The sequence below is a fragment of the Mus pahari genome, chromosome 1, assembly GCF_900095145.1.
Source record: "Mus pahari chromosome 1, PAHARI_EIJ_v1.1, whole genome shotgun sequence".
Lineage (NCBI taxonomy): Eukaryota > Metazoa > Chordata > Mammalia > Rodentia > Muridae > Mus > Mus pahari.
Window position 1 is genome coordinate 8,002,788 of NC_034590.1, and position 14,499 is coordinate 8,017,286.

Consider the following 14,499-nt stretch of genomic DNA (forward strand, 5'->3'; position numbering starts at 1 on the left):
AGATACTGTACTCTAAACAGAAAGAGCTGCAAAAGGGTAGCAGGAAGAATGGAGGAGACAGAGGTGCTACATACCACCACCGGGGAGCACCGGGGAGCACCGGGGAGCAGGGGGTTCTAGAGAGTATGTGATACACTGACACACAGGAAGAACTACAAGGCTTCAAGTCCATGCGGGAGAGGAGGGTGGCTCTGAGGGAGGCAGGATTGGGTGGCAGGTTCTGAAGCAAGCAAGTACACTGAGGTAAAACTTGAACTTGGTGCTATAGATAAGCACTTGACAGCTGCTTTAAAGGGAGGGGCTATGAGGGACTGACTGGGGCAAAAGAGTCTAGGGGTGGGGTTTTTTTTAATGTACAAAATACAGTTACAAACTCTTCAGACAACTAAGAACTGGTCATTCTAAAAGTATTTTTTATTAAGACCTGATTTTGTCACAAAGTATAAACTTTCCTAATACAAGTTACTAGGAATAAACTAACTAGAGCAGGGGATACAGCTCTGTTGATAGAGCTCACTTAGCACACACAAAGCCCCAGGTTCAAGACCCAGTGCCATTCATATACAAGCAGATGTAGTGGTACATACCTGTGATCCTAGCACTTGAGAGGTGGAGGCAGAAAGGCCAGAAGTTCAAGGTCATACTTGGCTGAATATCAAGTTGAAGGCCAGCACTGGCTACAAGACCATCTCACTAAAACTGAAAAGCAAACAAAAAAAATTACAACAAATTCAAAGGAATTCTGTTCTGTCCCACCCATAGAAATTACTTTCTTTTTTTCATTTTTAAGACAGGGTCTCAATGGTACTCAAGCTGGCCTTAAACTCAACCTTCATCTCTGTAATGCTAGGGCTACAGGTGTACACCACCATACTCAGCCACACAATTTTCACAACCACACAACAATTAGAAACTTATTTCCCTAAACACAAAAAGAATAAAAGGACCAGAGCAAAGCATCTAAATGGCCTCTTCTTGCCCCACCCCCAACACACAATTCTGACTGTTTCTTAGAGTCTTGATATACTTCTGAAATCAGCCAGTGCACTTCCATGTCCAGGCATATACCCTGTGTAAGTCAAGATGGTGTTCATACTCTAAAATATAGTGTTAGGGATACACCTCAAATGGAAACCATAGGCTTAGGACCCACCAGGACACAGGCAACCCTACACTGGGATGCAGCTTTAAGTTAGACCAAACAACTACAATCAATTGAAGCTGCATTCCAAGTTTAGAGAAAACTCCTTCCCTGTCCGCTCAGGGAAATCCAAACTTGCACAAAGCACCCCGCTGTCCATGCACTCCAGCCCTGGACAACAGCAAGAGGCACCTTGCAGGCTCTTTGGGGCCAATTGCAAGTGAACTTCTTGCTCATGTCCAAGGTAAAGAAACCCACAAAGAAAAAGTCGTTGTTCCAAAAGGTGTTTTTTATTTTTAAATTTGTTGAAAGAAATAAAATTATATTTTAAAAAATAGAGTAATCTCACAAACTGAAGGCCAGGAACAAATAGAACAAGTTAGTATTTTTCCTGAGGCAGATCTGATTAGCTGTGGAATGGAATCTTCCCCAGCCTGTCACACAAACAGGCGTCTTTTCCTATTTCTAAGGCATCAGGAGCACTCTACAAGCTCCATGGGTTGTCCAGGCACGAAGCTTCCCTGGAAAGGGGTGAGAGGGTTAAGAAACATCAAAAGCAGCTGCATCCCTTTCTTATCAAACTGTACATGTTTCTAGATTCATAAATTGAGAACCGTAAAAGAACTGAATGACCTCATGACCCAATTTCAAACACCCAGTCATATTTTAGTTAAATCCTTACTGAGATCCCAAAGTCACCTGTGACCCAAAGGGCTAGACAGAGAGGGTGGCTCTGATTCCCCCTCTATGCCCAGAACTGCTGTCAAAGGGCAGCCATCCCAGGAGACAGAGACATGGCTAATCCACACTACAGTTTGACTCCTAAGCCACCAACCTGTCCACAAGGCAGATCAAACTCTAAAGGCTCCCCAGTAACAAGACTTTCAAAAGTCACTCTACAGTCTCCAAAGCCTTAAGTTTACCCAGTCCCAAACCTAGTTTCCCCCAATTTTACAGAGAAATCTATCAAGCGTAAGAACATTGAGTCCAAACATTTGTGTTCAATATGGAACTACTTGCTTGTGCTAACAATCTCATTTACATAGGTAAGAACAAAGCTGGACCTCATTTGTATGTTCTGATTTGATACATTGAGCACTGACTTCCCTACAGCTTTTTAAAGTCCTAGCACTGGTAACCACAAATTCCACAAGAAAATCCATTTGTGAAAGCTGGTGTTTAGAAGTAAGGGTTTCCGGAAGTCTGCCTATCCTCATAGGTGCATACGTGGGACCTAACTGCGTCACCAATTAAATTCATTACATAATGATCAATCCACTGATGAAGATTAGGATTATATGGGTGAGTCCTTGTTAGTTATCCAAACCACCTCTCAATCTTTAGGAGTAGATGGTATTCCAACCCAGGTAAAACGGTGCTGAGCCCTAATTTTTAAAACTCCACTCATTTCTTGGCTCCCAAAGCACAATGTCGGCTCCTGTCTTCAACTCCGCTGAGCTCCAGGACCCTGACAGCTTCTGTCCAAACAGTCAGCAACTTCCTGCCATACTAGGGAACAACCTGAGCGACACTGGGGTTACCAAGTCCTAGTAGAACTCAGGGCCAGAAATGACCACATTCAAACAAGATTCCCAGCAACCCAAACTTTGATCACGCAAGACCCATGTTTAGCTACCATCTCGGGAACTAACAAACTGACATTGGAACTGTGCACAAACCATGAGTTACCAAGAAGACGATCTAAATACAACACTGATAAGAGCACACCCTACAGGCACCCAGCTTTTCGGTTTCACAAGAGTCAATATCCTGAGTTTTATCAGCATTTTCTCTCCAAAATAAGTTATACAGAACACAAAAGCATACTAATGGAAGCAATAACACATGAAGTCTGGAAGAATAGCCCACTTAACTAGAAAAAGATTCCTCAAAGAAATAAAAATAAAATGATTTAGGAAATAAATTAAAGATTCAAACCTCATACTTTCAAGTTTTCTTTGACTAGTCTTTTGAGAGATGGCATGAAGTTGATTCATTTTTCTAATAATTGTTCAGTTGAGATCAAACACCAAAAGGTGCCTCTTCACGCAAGCACACACACACACAAACACTCTACCTTTAAAAATCATGGCCCCATTGGCAGTTATTCTGAACAGACACAGGAGAAACCAAATGAATTAGTAGTACTCTAAGTCATGGTCTGTACCATCGAGCCAGGGCATTTTATTTACTAACTTGGCTGACAAAAAATGGTTCCTCCCCCAAACCTTTGCTTGCGTCCACAGAAACTAAAATGTCAGGCAGGGCACAGCAGACCCTGTTCTTTAGGACAGGGATCAGACTTATCCAATAAGCAGAAGGCCCTCAAAGTTCAACCGCACACTGTGCCCTTTAAAATAAACAAAAGGGGAGGAAAAAAAAAAAAGCACGAAACCTCTTTCCTTCCTAAACACAATTTGTATTTTTAACCACCTCTTCGACATGACCTGATAGATAGAATTTCTTTACTTCACCTAAAGTCATTTTAAAAAATGTGTATGTTGGAAAAAACAATGCTGGCTATGCTAACACAGGTTTATACATCTGTAAAATGGGGCCAAATTATTATGATTGGTTTTTGTAGCCCTAGAATTTACCATACACAATTTAGAATAAAATCACAAACTGAGGAACCCAGATGGAATTCAGCTTTTCTTAATCCCAGGTATTCTCTCATTAGAACCCAGTATCTTTTACATGACCTTCCATTGTCCCATTCCTACAAAAGAGCCATTTCTGGGGAAGTGAGGATTTATTAAGAATATTAAAGTCCAGGAATTTTGTTTTAACGATAAACCCTAAGTCTTTTTAGTGCTTCAAAAATCCATTATCATTTAAGACCAGATAAATTACATGGCTAATCAGCTGTTCAGTGCTGAGCCTAGAAAACCACCTCCAATGGAAGGAGACCGAGTTCAGCCATGGAAGCAAGGGGTGCAGGGTGGGCACACCTCTCATGTTCAAGTCACAAAGCCCTGGGCCTGGAAGGAGATCTACTGCCCTGGGTTATCAGAATTTGTCGCTGTAGTTTCCGTGCTGATGGGCTGCACGTTGTCTGCGAGGCTGTGCGCATGCTCAAGAAACAAATCTTTCAGTACACTTAATTCCTTTGTCAGCAACTTAATTTTGGCTTCCAACCGTTCATTCTCTTCTTTGAGCTGGTTTACTCTTTGCAGTGTATCTTGAGCTTTCTGCTTGCTTTTTAACCGGCTTTTTTTCACCGCCATATTGTTCCGCTCTCTGCGCTGGCGGTATTCGTCACTATTCCGATCCATGGGTGAGCTCTTTTTGCTTTGCTTGCTTGGAGGCACAGCCTTGCCCCCTCCCCCAGGCCCAGCGGGCACCAGCTGAGGAACCTGCTGTAAGCCGCTGGCATGTGCCTGAGTATGGATAACACTTATTCCATTCACTCCTGGAGTAGTGGCTGGCTGCGACAGCTTGCTCATTTGGGCTCGTTCCTTTGCCAACACAGAACAGGTAGAAATCAGAGCAATGTGATCCGAGGACGCCACAATCAACTGCCAAAAAATCTTCACATGTACCTAGTTAGAAAATAAGTCGCATTAAAATATCTGAAATGACAGGATCAAGTCAGATCAAACTTGCATGGACTTATAACACAATAGGCAACCTATTAGTTTTGCTGACAGCAACTGCAAACCGTAGTTTCCAAACTTCAAAAGATAAGTTGGCTCAGAAGCATCTTAAGCTGAAGACCAATCCACCTGTAACTATCCAAAAAGGGACAAAAAAAGCCGGGCGTGGTGGTGCACGCCTTTAATCCCAGCACTGGGGAGGCAGAGGCAGGCGGATTTCTGAGTTCGAGGCCAGCCTGGTCTACAAAGTGAGTTCCAGGACAGCCAGGGCTATACAGAGAAACCCTGTCTCAAAAAAAAAAAAAAAAAAAGAAAGAAAGAAAGAAAAGGGGGACGAAAACCTGAAAGCCTAGCAGGAAATACTAGGTAGAATATGTGAGCTAATATTGTTGGACAATCTGCCAGGGTGAAATCTGAGCTGTTTAGGGTAAGCATAGAAAACAAGTTCAATTATTGTAGAATAGACGCCTGCATCTGCAGCATGGGGGATGCATTTCAAGTCAGGTTAGAATGCTGGATCAGAACACTCTGTCTGCAGAACCCATGAGGGTCAGATGCCGCTAAGCTTCTGGCAAGTTCCTATTCAATATTCACAGGATGAATTAGCAATGCCTTCACCTATTATGGTTTTTTGTTTTTGCTTTTGTTTTTTTAAAGACAGGGTTTCTCTATTTAGCTCTGCCTGTTCTGAAGGGCTCTGTAGAGCAAGCTAGCCTCCAACTCATGGAGATTCCCCCCTGCCTCTGCCTCCTGAATGCTGGTAGTAAAGGCATGGGCCACCACCACCTGGCTTGTGGATTACTTTGAGTTGATTGATTTGCACTTTTACATTTTAGTACCATACTACAAACTAAACAGCTGAATCAACTGTGTCTCCCTAGGAGACCCAAAACCCTTAGAAAAGTAAAAAGTATTGTTACAAACCATGAAACTATCCTGTTCTCTTTTCCCAGAACTGCTAAAATGACCTTGGTGGACAAAGTTAGGGATGTTAGCTAGAGTTAGGAAAATGCCCCCGATGAGCACACCCATGGTTATTAAGAAGTTCAGTCAGTAAACATCAACAGCTTTGGCCAACCCAAACTTTGGCCAAGCCTTTCTTCAAGCATGCTTATTAAGTTGGCTTTTTTATTATTTATTATTATTAATCTTTGCTTTTAAATATCCATATATCATTACTTTGAATTGTTTTAAAAGCCACTCAGCCAGCCCTGAGCTAGTGGGTCATCTGTTCTTGCTCCAGCACTAAAGGAAGACAGAAAGCTTCCTCTCAAGCCATGATGGATATGGACTCCAAGTTACATTCACAATGGATATTTCACAACTTCCCTTGAAAATGATTATGTGGCCTAATTTTTCTCCCACTTAAAAGGTGGCTGTTTAAAATAAAGAAAGTAAACAAATTAATTAAAAAATAAGAGCTAGCTATTCAATATTAATTTAAGCCATCAGGACTACCATTTAACACCGGAGCTTATCAAGTTGGTATACTGTGTGTAACCCAATTTTAAGGACTTACAGAACTCAATACCTCTCCTGGAACTGCCTCAAAAATCATGTTCATCTTAGTTGCCTATTTTCTTATATTCTTTCTTTCTTTTTTTTTCCCCCAAGACAGGGTTTCTCTGTGTAGCCCTGGCTGTCCTAGAACTCACTCTGTAGACCAGGCTGGCCTCGAACTCAGAAATCCGCCAGCCTCTGCCTTCCCATGTGCTGGGATTAAAGGCGTGCGCCGCCACTGCCCAGCATGTTCTTATATTCTTATTCTTCAAAACTAATCTCTACAGTCAATTTAGCAAAGCTCAAAGATAGCAATGATCCAAAGAAGTACAGACTAGAAGCAAGATCGAATTTTTCCTTGGCACTGGCCCCCTCAGTTTTACAAAACCTAGACATATCCCTCCCTCCTATGCGCTCCAACCCTCTGTACAGGAAGGGTGTGGAAATGATATGATGCCCCAACTAACAACTACTGTGAACTCTAGTCACTAACAACTGTCAACAGACTCCAGATTCAGGATGTTCTGCCTGTTTTTGAACCCAGATACATATTTGGGGTAAGGGTCTAACTTTGCTAAGTCAATAACCAGAACAAAGGATAGGTTTTGAGTGAACCTTTTGGCTAGAAAAACAAGAGTATTGTTTACTGAGCCTACAAACTTGCAAGAAAAAAAAAGAGTAAAAAATAATTCATGATATTAGTGATATCATATCATATATATTAGCTGGATATAGTGGTGCATGCCTTTAAAGCCAGCCTTGGGAGGTAGATTCAGGTAGGTCTCTGTGAGCTTAAGGCTAGCCTGGTCTACATATCAAGTTCCGGGATAACCAGGGCTATGTAAAGAGACCCTGTCTAAAAAAAGAAAGATCAAGAGACAGAGGACAGGGAGGATCAAGGAGTTAACAGGCTTCAAACAGAACAATTTTGGTTTTGCACTGAACAAAGACACTTGTCATTTATGCTTTTGTTCCTTTCCACAAACATTTGCTGAGTTCTAGAACAAAGCAATCTGACATTTAATATCTGAATATTTAACTCTAAATCAAAGTCTGGTTCCTGGATGGACTAATCTACTCCAAAGTTCAGTCTACAGGAGCCAGGGTGGTGCCTCTTTCCGTCTGCTTGTAAACACCCAAGAAGCAAGAGGGAGCTGAGGGGCAGCGGTCCTCAAAGTGGTCCCTGGACCAAAACCAGCAATTTTCTACAAGTCCCAACTCTCAGGCTGCCAGTCTGAGGAACAAGTTTTGGAGGTGAGCTTTCAGTCTTGTTTTAGGGGAGCCCCCAAAATGATTTCGAGAACACAATGGAGAACCATGGCTGCATATAAACAACGGATTTTACTAATGTGAGAGTAAATGAAATGACTAACAGACTTTTTCAAATGCAAATTTCTTAACAAAAGTAATAATGCTCATTCAAAAGAATAAAACAATGAAACTCTGGAATATTAGAATAGTAAAATAAAATAAAATAGAATTTTTCTAAATTCTTACTTAGAACAATAAACCTGTATAGAACTTTCCTAGCTTGTCACTTTTTTTCATAAATCTAGATAAAACCATGTATTTCTCCATTGGCCTCTTAAAATAAAATCTTCACTCAATTTCCTTAATGAAGGTTCAGTCTTCAGATTTACAAACAAAAATACCGCACATCTATTGTCCTTCCTAACGTCACAGAAATTACCTCAGGCTGACATCATCTCCCAGGGGCCCTAGTCTCAGGTGTAGCAGCCTGAGCTCCCTCCAGTCACTCACCTATCTATAGCAATAGTTCTTAACCTTCTTGATGCTGCCACCCTTCAACACAGGTTCCTTATGCTGTGGTGACCCCCAGCGAGTTATTTTCATTGCTACTTCAGAATTTTGCTATGGTTATGAATCATAAATATCTGCGTTTTCAGAGTCTTAGATGACCCCTGTAAAGTGTCAGTCATTTGACCCCCAAAGAAGTTGCTACCTGCAGGTCCAGCAGTCTACCATTCAAACCTAACTATGTCGTCATCCTACTAAAACTAAATGTCTGTGACTCCAGACTACAGGATCAAACCCAAGGTCCTAACCCTCTCTACAAGTTCTTCTCCCTTATACTCAACCCAAGACTACTACACCTAATACATTCTAAATGGTCTCTCTTTTCTCTTTTCTTTATGCTTTTTTAATCCAATCTGCTCCCTGAGTTTCTTTGGCAACTCCAGGTCCCTGGAGACTACTGGAGGCAGAGTCCACAAGAGAGAGGACTCCTTCAAGGAGTTCAGTGTAAGTTGTCCACTGGACTAGTGAAGAAAACATACGCTTACTTGGATGTCATCTTTTAAATATTCATATGCTTGTTTGAATGTTATCCTTTAAACCCATTTTAGTACTAGTTAGCACATTCAAAACAAATTGTTTATAAATATATATTTATTAGGAGTTCCTGTTCAGGTTTTTCCCCCGCTTTAATGGCAGGGCAGGACAATGGAATAGGGAAAGGACCAATAAACTTGCTAGTGTAAGAACCCATGCAACCACCCCTCTGAGGGAAACCTAAAATTGCTCCAGGACTCATTACTGTGACTGGGCAACTGTTGACCAGGTCCTGTGTCTCTCTCCCATGCTCTCTGGAGGGAATGTTCCCAGGGACTTTCCCAGGGTGTATTTAATTCACTAGGGATGAAAGCACCTCTCCAAGACCACAGTGCTGGGATGGCAACCATGACAGGTTGTGAGAATTTAAAGGATATTGGGGGAGGGGGGGAGGAGGTCTGTTTCCACCTATTTGTTTCTGATAGGTCATAAAAATAACTGAGTCAGTCAAGCATGTCCACCAGACTCGGGGAACAGGCTCAAGTTTTTTTTTCAGCTCAGTAGCATCCTGTCATTACTTAGTTTTTCAGGAACAGGGAAGTAACCGCAGGGGTAGCTAGCTTATCATAACTACTATTCAAGTGGCAATAGCTGAACAGACCTTAGAGCGCTCTGAAGGCTAGAGATGTGGCTCCGAGGTAGTGCGGCTTGCCTGCCATACTCGGAGTTGTTCTATGTTCAATTTCTCACTAGAGAAAGACCTTATAGAGCTTTGTTTCAAATTCCCTCTATGCACTCAGTGATAATATATTCAAGTAAGGATTCAAGTGGGTGGAAACTCAAGAGACACAACCCCCAGCTGTTGTGCAACCCACAAAGGTTAAAACCTTTCTAAATTCGATACATCTTATGATGCAGTCTACAAAGAAACAAACAAACAAACAAAAAAAAAAGCAAGAAGGAGCAGAGCAAAACAAAGTATGCCAACCTTCTTAAGACCAGAAATACACAAGCATTCTTGGAAAGAGAAACAATTCTCACACCCGCATGCCCAACTTCTCCACCTGGATACCTCCGCTGGATCTTTTCCTGAGCTCCCTCCAGGCGAGCTAAGGAAAGGCTTCATGGCTTGACCTTCTGGGTCTGGTGCGCGATCATCTAGGATGTCCTCCCCCTCCCAGTCAACTGCAGGACACACGATCGCCCCCCCCCAAAAAAAAAACCGAAATCTCCCTCTTGCAACGTTACGTGTGTATAAAAAACTCGAGTGCCTTCCCTAGATGACCACTAGGTCATTAGCTCCAAATAGGACCCGGGCCCTCCTCCCCCCAGACCGAGCCGTTTGGGAAGCCGACAGGAAGAGAGTCCTAGGTGGCTCCAGAGTAAGATTTGGTCCACCTTCTATTCTAGGAACAACCTCCATCCCTAGGGGCCAATGCGCTCCAGGCTTGTCACGCTGCACGTCGCCGGGGGGCAGGTTCTGGAGGGACCACCTGGTACTCCATCACTTCCCCGACTGTGGTGAGGGGGCGCCCGGGGGAGCGCGGGGGTCGGCGCCAAGCGCGGCGGCGCTGGGCCGTGGCCAGGGATGAGCTCAGCCCCGCCGGGTGTTGCCCGCAGGTTGCATCAGACGCCGCTCCGGGCCCCCGCCCGCGCCGCCAAGCCGCCAGGGGCCTTCCGGGCCAACCTGCGGAATCGGGCAGGGCCCGGTCTCCTCCGGCCGGGTCGGCGCCTACGCGAGCGGCGGGCTCGGCCGCGGCCTCCTCCTCCAACCCCTCCGAGCTACAACCCGCGGCCTCCTTACCTGCGCCTCCGGCAGGCCCGCCCGCCCCCAGACGGCCTCCACTCCGAGCGGCCCCGCGCGGCGCGGCCCGACCCGACCCAGGCCTCGCAGCCCGCGAGTCGGCGAGGAGGAGCGACGGTTACGAAACCGGCAACCTCCGCCCGTTCCGCCACCGCGGCCACCGGCTTTCCCCGCCTCTTCGGGTCCGCGCGCTGCTGCCGCCGCCGTGACCAATAGAAGCGCTGCTCGGAGAACGACGCGCTCGCCTCTAGAGATGGGCAGCTCCACCAGCCAATCACAGGCCGTGTGGCGGCGAGAGGCGGGCGCCCGGCGGGACGGGCGTGGTGGGCGTGGCAGCACCGGCGCTGGCGGGAGGCGCGCTCCCCGGTTTCCCCCTAGGCTGTCGGTGGTGGCGGGCGGCGGCCCTGAGCCGTGGGAGTGACCCGTGGCAAGCAAAGTTCTATCAGAGTTATGAGGGCCTCAACTGCCTTAGGGAAGTGACATTTCTTCAGGTGGATTTTTGAGTTATTGATATGGGGTGGGTTTTTTGTTTGTTTAGGCCTCACGGCCCTGAGGCATCTGCAAATTTATCTTGACAAAAGCACGTTAAAGAAACACTGTCCAGTGCTAGGGTTAGCACTTGTCACACGCTTGAGAACAGCGGACTGTGGCTGCCGAACAAATCACGATTTCCAAAGTGTGCTGACCTCCGTGAGAGCAGATGATAGATAAGAGATGCAGTCCCACCTGGTTCTCCGGAACAGTTCACAAGAGAATCAAAAACTGTTTTTTGTTTTTGTTTTGTGTTTTTGTTTTTTGGAAAACAGGAAGCAGCGCGCTGAGTGGAGGGCAGAGCCTGCCCGAAAGGTTTGATTGCTTCCTCTTTAGCAATGCTTATCATTCAAAACTCTCTGACTTTCAAAAGGGAAATGTTTCTTCATCGCCAAGGCCTGGAGAGCAGCTCTCCACATAAGACTTCGAGGAATCCCTGAGAGATGAAAATACCTGGAAGAAGGTTTTTAAAAAAAAAGCAACCACAGAGAATGACCCCTGATAACCCCATGCACACTTGGGGAGCTAATGTCTCAAAACCAGTATGTTTCTTTAGGTTTGGATCGCTGTGTTAAGAGCCATTTTTTTTTTTCAAGACTTTTAGCTCTATGAAAGATGAACTGTGCTTTGTTTCTCACAAAGACCACAAATTTACCCCTAATATTTTCTAGTCATATAAAAACTATAGAAAATAAAAACATCCTTGCATGTCATATGTATATTGAGTTAGCCTCTTTTTTGCCAGCCACTCTGCCAGCTGCATTCCGTGTTGTGTCTAGGCAAGCCTTCCATGGCCAGCAGTCAATGCCCAGGAGTCTTGAGATTTCCTCTTTAGCTGATATCCTGTAATTCTTTTCCTGCTTACAAACACAGTATGTGCTAAAGTGTGGACTAAGAGTCAGCAATGAAGAAGACAAACACGGAGTCCCTGCCCACAGGGAGCTTACTCTGAGAACCACAGAGACATGATTCAAGCCCCATTTTCATAGACACTTAAGGAAAGAAGTCCAAGATGCTAGGAGAGATTGTAGGAAGGGGACCAGACCTGATCTAATGTGTCAGAGAAGGCTTAAAAGATAAGGTGGGTTTGGCTTTGCTTAGAGGCCCTGTGATGGCTGGAACATAAGGCTGAGGCAAGGTAAGGTAGGGCTGACCAAGAGAGCCCAACAATGATTTTGATGGAGGGGTAGGGCATTGAACCCAGGGTATGCACACATACAGGATAACACTCCTCTACCACTAAGCCAAAACTTAGCCCAGGAGAACCTTTTTTTACTGCCAGCAATAGGAAACACTCAGCATAAGGACACAAGAACCCAGGGAATACTCTGCCTCCAGGTTGAAGTAATCTAGGTTGTTTTCTTGTTAAGTCACAAAGACTTACGCCATCTCAGTAAAGGGAAACGTCCTGTGTATATCTGTGCCCTGCTAATGTCCAAATATATTTTAGAAACCCAAAGAAGCTGTAAGCCAGCAGTATATTAAAATCTCCTTCAAAGGACTCGAGAAGTAGGAGATCCTGTTAGCTGAATAATCTAGCCACTTAACTACTGTGACTAACCACATGCATTGCCAAAGTCCTATGGTCCAGGGTCAGAATGTTCCCAGCTTCCAATCCTTACATCAGTGGTTCTCAACCTTCTGTTGCTGTGACCCTTTAACAGTTCCTCCTGTTGTGGCGACCCCTGACAATAAAATCACTTTGTTAGTACTTCATAACCAATTTTGCTACTGTTATAAATCATGTTAATATCTGTGTTTTCCAGTGGTCCCAGGTCACTCCAGTGAAAGGGTCCTTCAACCCCCCCCAAGTGGTGGGGATCCCCAGATTGAGAACCACTGTCTTACATAGAAGTGTGACCTTATGCAAATCCCTTAACCTCTGTGTCATCTGGGCAACAATGTTACTGTGAGGACTGAAAAAATGTGTTGGGCCCCTGCCTTATTCATGGTGAGAGCTATTCATATGAAGTATTGGATAGCATTAGCATGATGCAGATATGTGAATGGACATTCGTATTAGTGGAAGCAGAGAGGACTGTAACAGTTCAAAGTCAGACATTTTTTACATTGCTCTAATGACTCAATCACTCAAATACATATATTGGAGATGTTGATACTAATGTGCCACATCAGATTTTTTTATCAGTAAGTTTAATTATCAAATCTTCATTAATTTCCATAAAATAAGAATGGGGAAATTTTGTAATATATTTTTCTTTTACATATATTTTTCAGTTAGATATATGTTTATGTCTGTGTATATGTCTGTGTGTGTCTGAGGGCAGTGACTGAAGAGTCCAGAAGCGGACGTTAGATTCACCTGGAGCTGAAGTTACAAGTAACTGTGATTCACACAACCTGGATGGCAGGAACCGAACTCCCAGACCTCTACAAATGCTGTAAGCACTCTTAAGCACTGAGCCCTCACACCAGCCACTGTTCGCTTGTTTTTACACTCTACTTTTATCTATCAATTTATTTATCGTGTATATGAGTGTTTTGCCGGCATGTAGGTGTACCGTGTGTGCAGTGCCTACAGAGGCCAGAAGAGGGCGTCAGATCTCTTGGAACTGGAGTAACAATTGTGACCTGCTGTGTGGGTGCCAAGAACTGAAACCTGGTCTTCTGACAGAGCAGTGAGTTCTCTGAGTCACTGAAACATCTCTCCAGGGCCCCCCCCCCCTTTTTTTTTGTAGATATGGCCTCACATTATAGCTCAGGCTGATCTGAATTCATGAGAATCATCTTTCACTCCTGAGCACTGGCTTTATAAGCATGCGCCCCACACCCTGCTTGAAACCTCTTATCTGAAATCCAGATGATAGACAGCTGCAGCAGTGGGGTGGAGTCAACCTGAGCCTATGGTGCTACAGAGGGCAGAGCTGGAGATGTGACCCAAGCACTTTGGAGGACCCCAGAAGATCATGTGTGGATCCCAGACACTGGAACAAGGAGCTGAGGAAAGCTGAAGTTGCCTTGGAGACCTAGTTCGGGTTCAAACTTCAGTCTTAGTTTGGGTTTCCACTGCTGTGAAGAGACACAATGACCAAAGCCAACTCTTACAAAGGACAACATGTCATCGGGGCTGGCTTACAGGTTCTGAGGTTCAGTCCATTATCATCATGGTGGGAAGCATGGCAGCGTCCAGGCAGGCATGGTGCTGAAAGAGCTGAGAGTTCTACATGTTGTTCTGAAGGCAAACAGGAGAAGACTGGCTTCCAGGCAGCTAGGATGAGGGTCTTAAAGCCCGTGTGCACAGTGACATACATCCTCCAACAAGGTCACATCTCCTAATAGTGCCACTCTCTGGGCCAAGCATATTCAAACCACCATATTCCACTCCCTGGCCCCCATAGGCTTGTTCAAACACATGAGTCTATATTGGCCACACCTAGCTTAATCCAGTGTCAGAAGTCCCATAGTCTGTAACAGTTAAAAGTCCAAAGTTCAAAGTCTCTTCTGAGACTCATGCAATCTCAACTGTAATACCCTATAAAGTCAAAAGCAAAAGGCAGATCGCATACCTCCAACATCACAGGAAATAGTAGGCCAAAGTTCCTTAGAAGTTATTACAACAAACCCCTCAGCTGGTGGTCTGGACTGTGTCTGTCATACTCTGAGAACTGAGGGGC

The 14,499-nt window shown here is 44.6% G+C and overlaps 1 protein-coding gene across 1 annotated transcript; it reads right to left on the reverse strand.

Moving 5' to 3' along the window:
* Positions 1 to 433: 433 nt before the first annotated feature.
* Cebpg (CCAAT enhancer binding protein gamma) lies at positions 434 to 12,253 on the reverse strand. The gene is made up of 3 exons (XM_021213197.2): positions 12,249 to 12,253; positions 10,334 to 10,772; positions 434 to 4,683 (listed from the first exon to the last, which is right to left on the reverse strand). The coding sequence occupies exons 1-3, from the start codon at positions 12,251 to 12,253 to the stop codon at positions 4,135 to 4,137; spliced, it is 993 nt and encodes a 330-aa protein (XP_021068856.1). The 3' UTR covers positions 434 to 4,134.
* Positions 12,254 to 14,499: the final 2,246 nt, after the last annotated feature.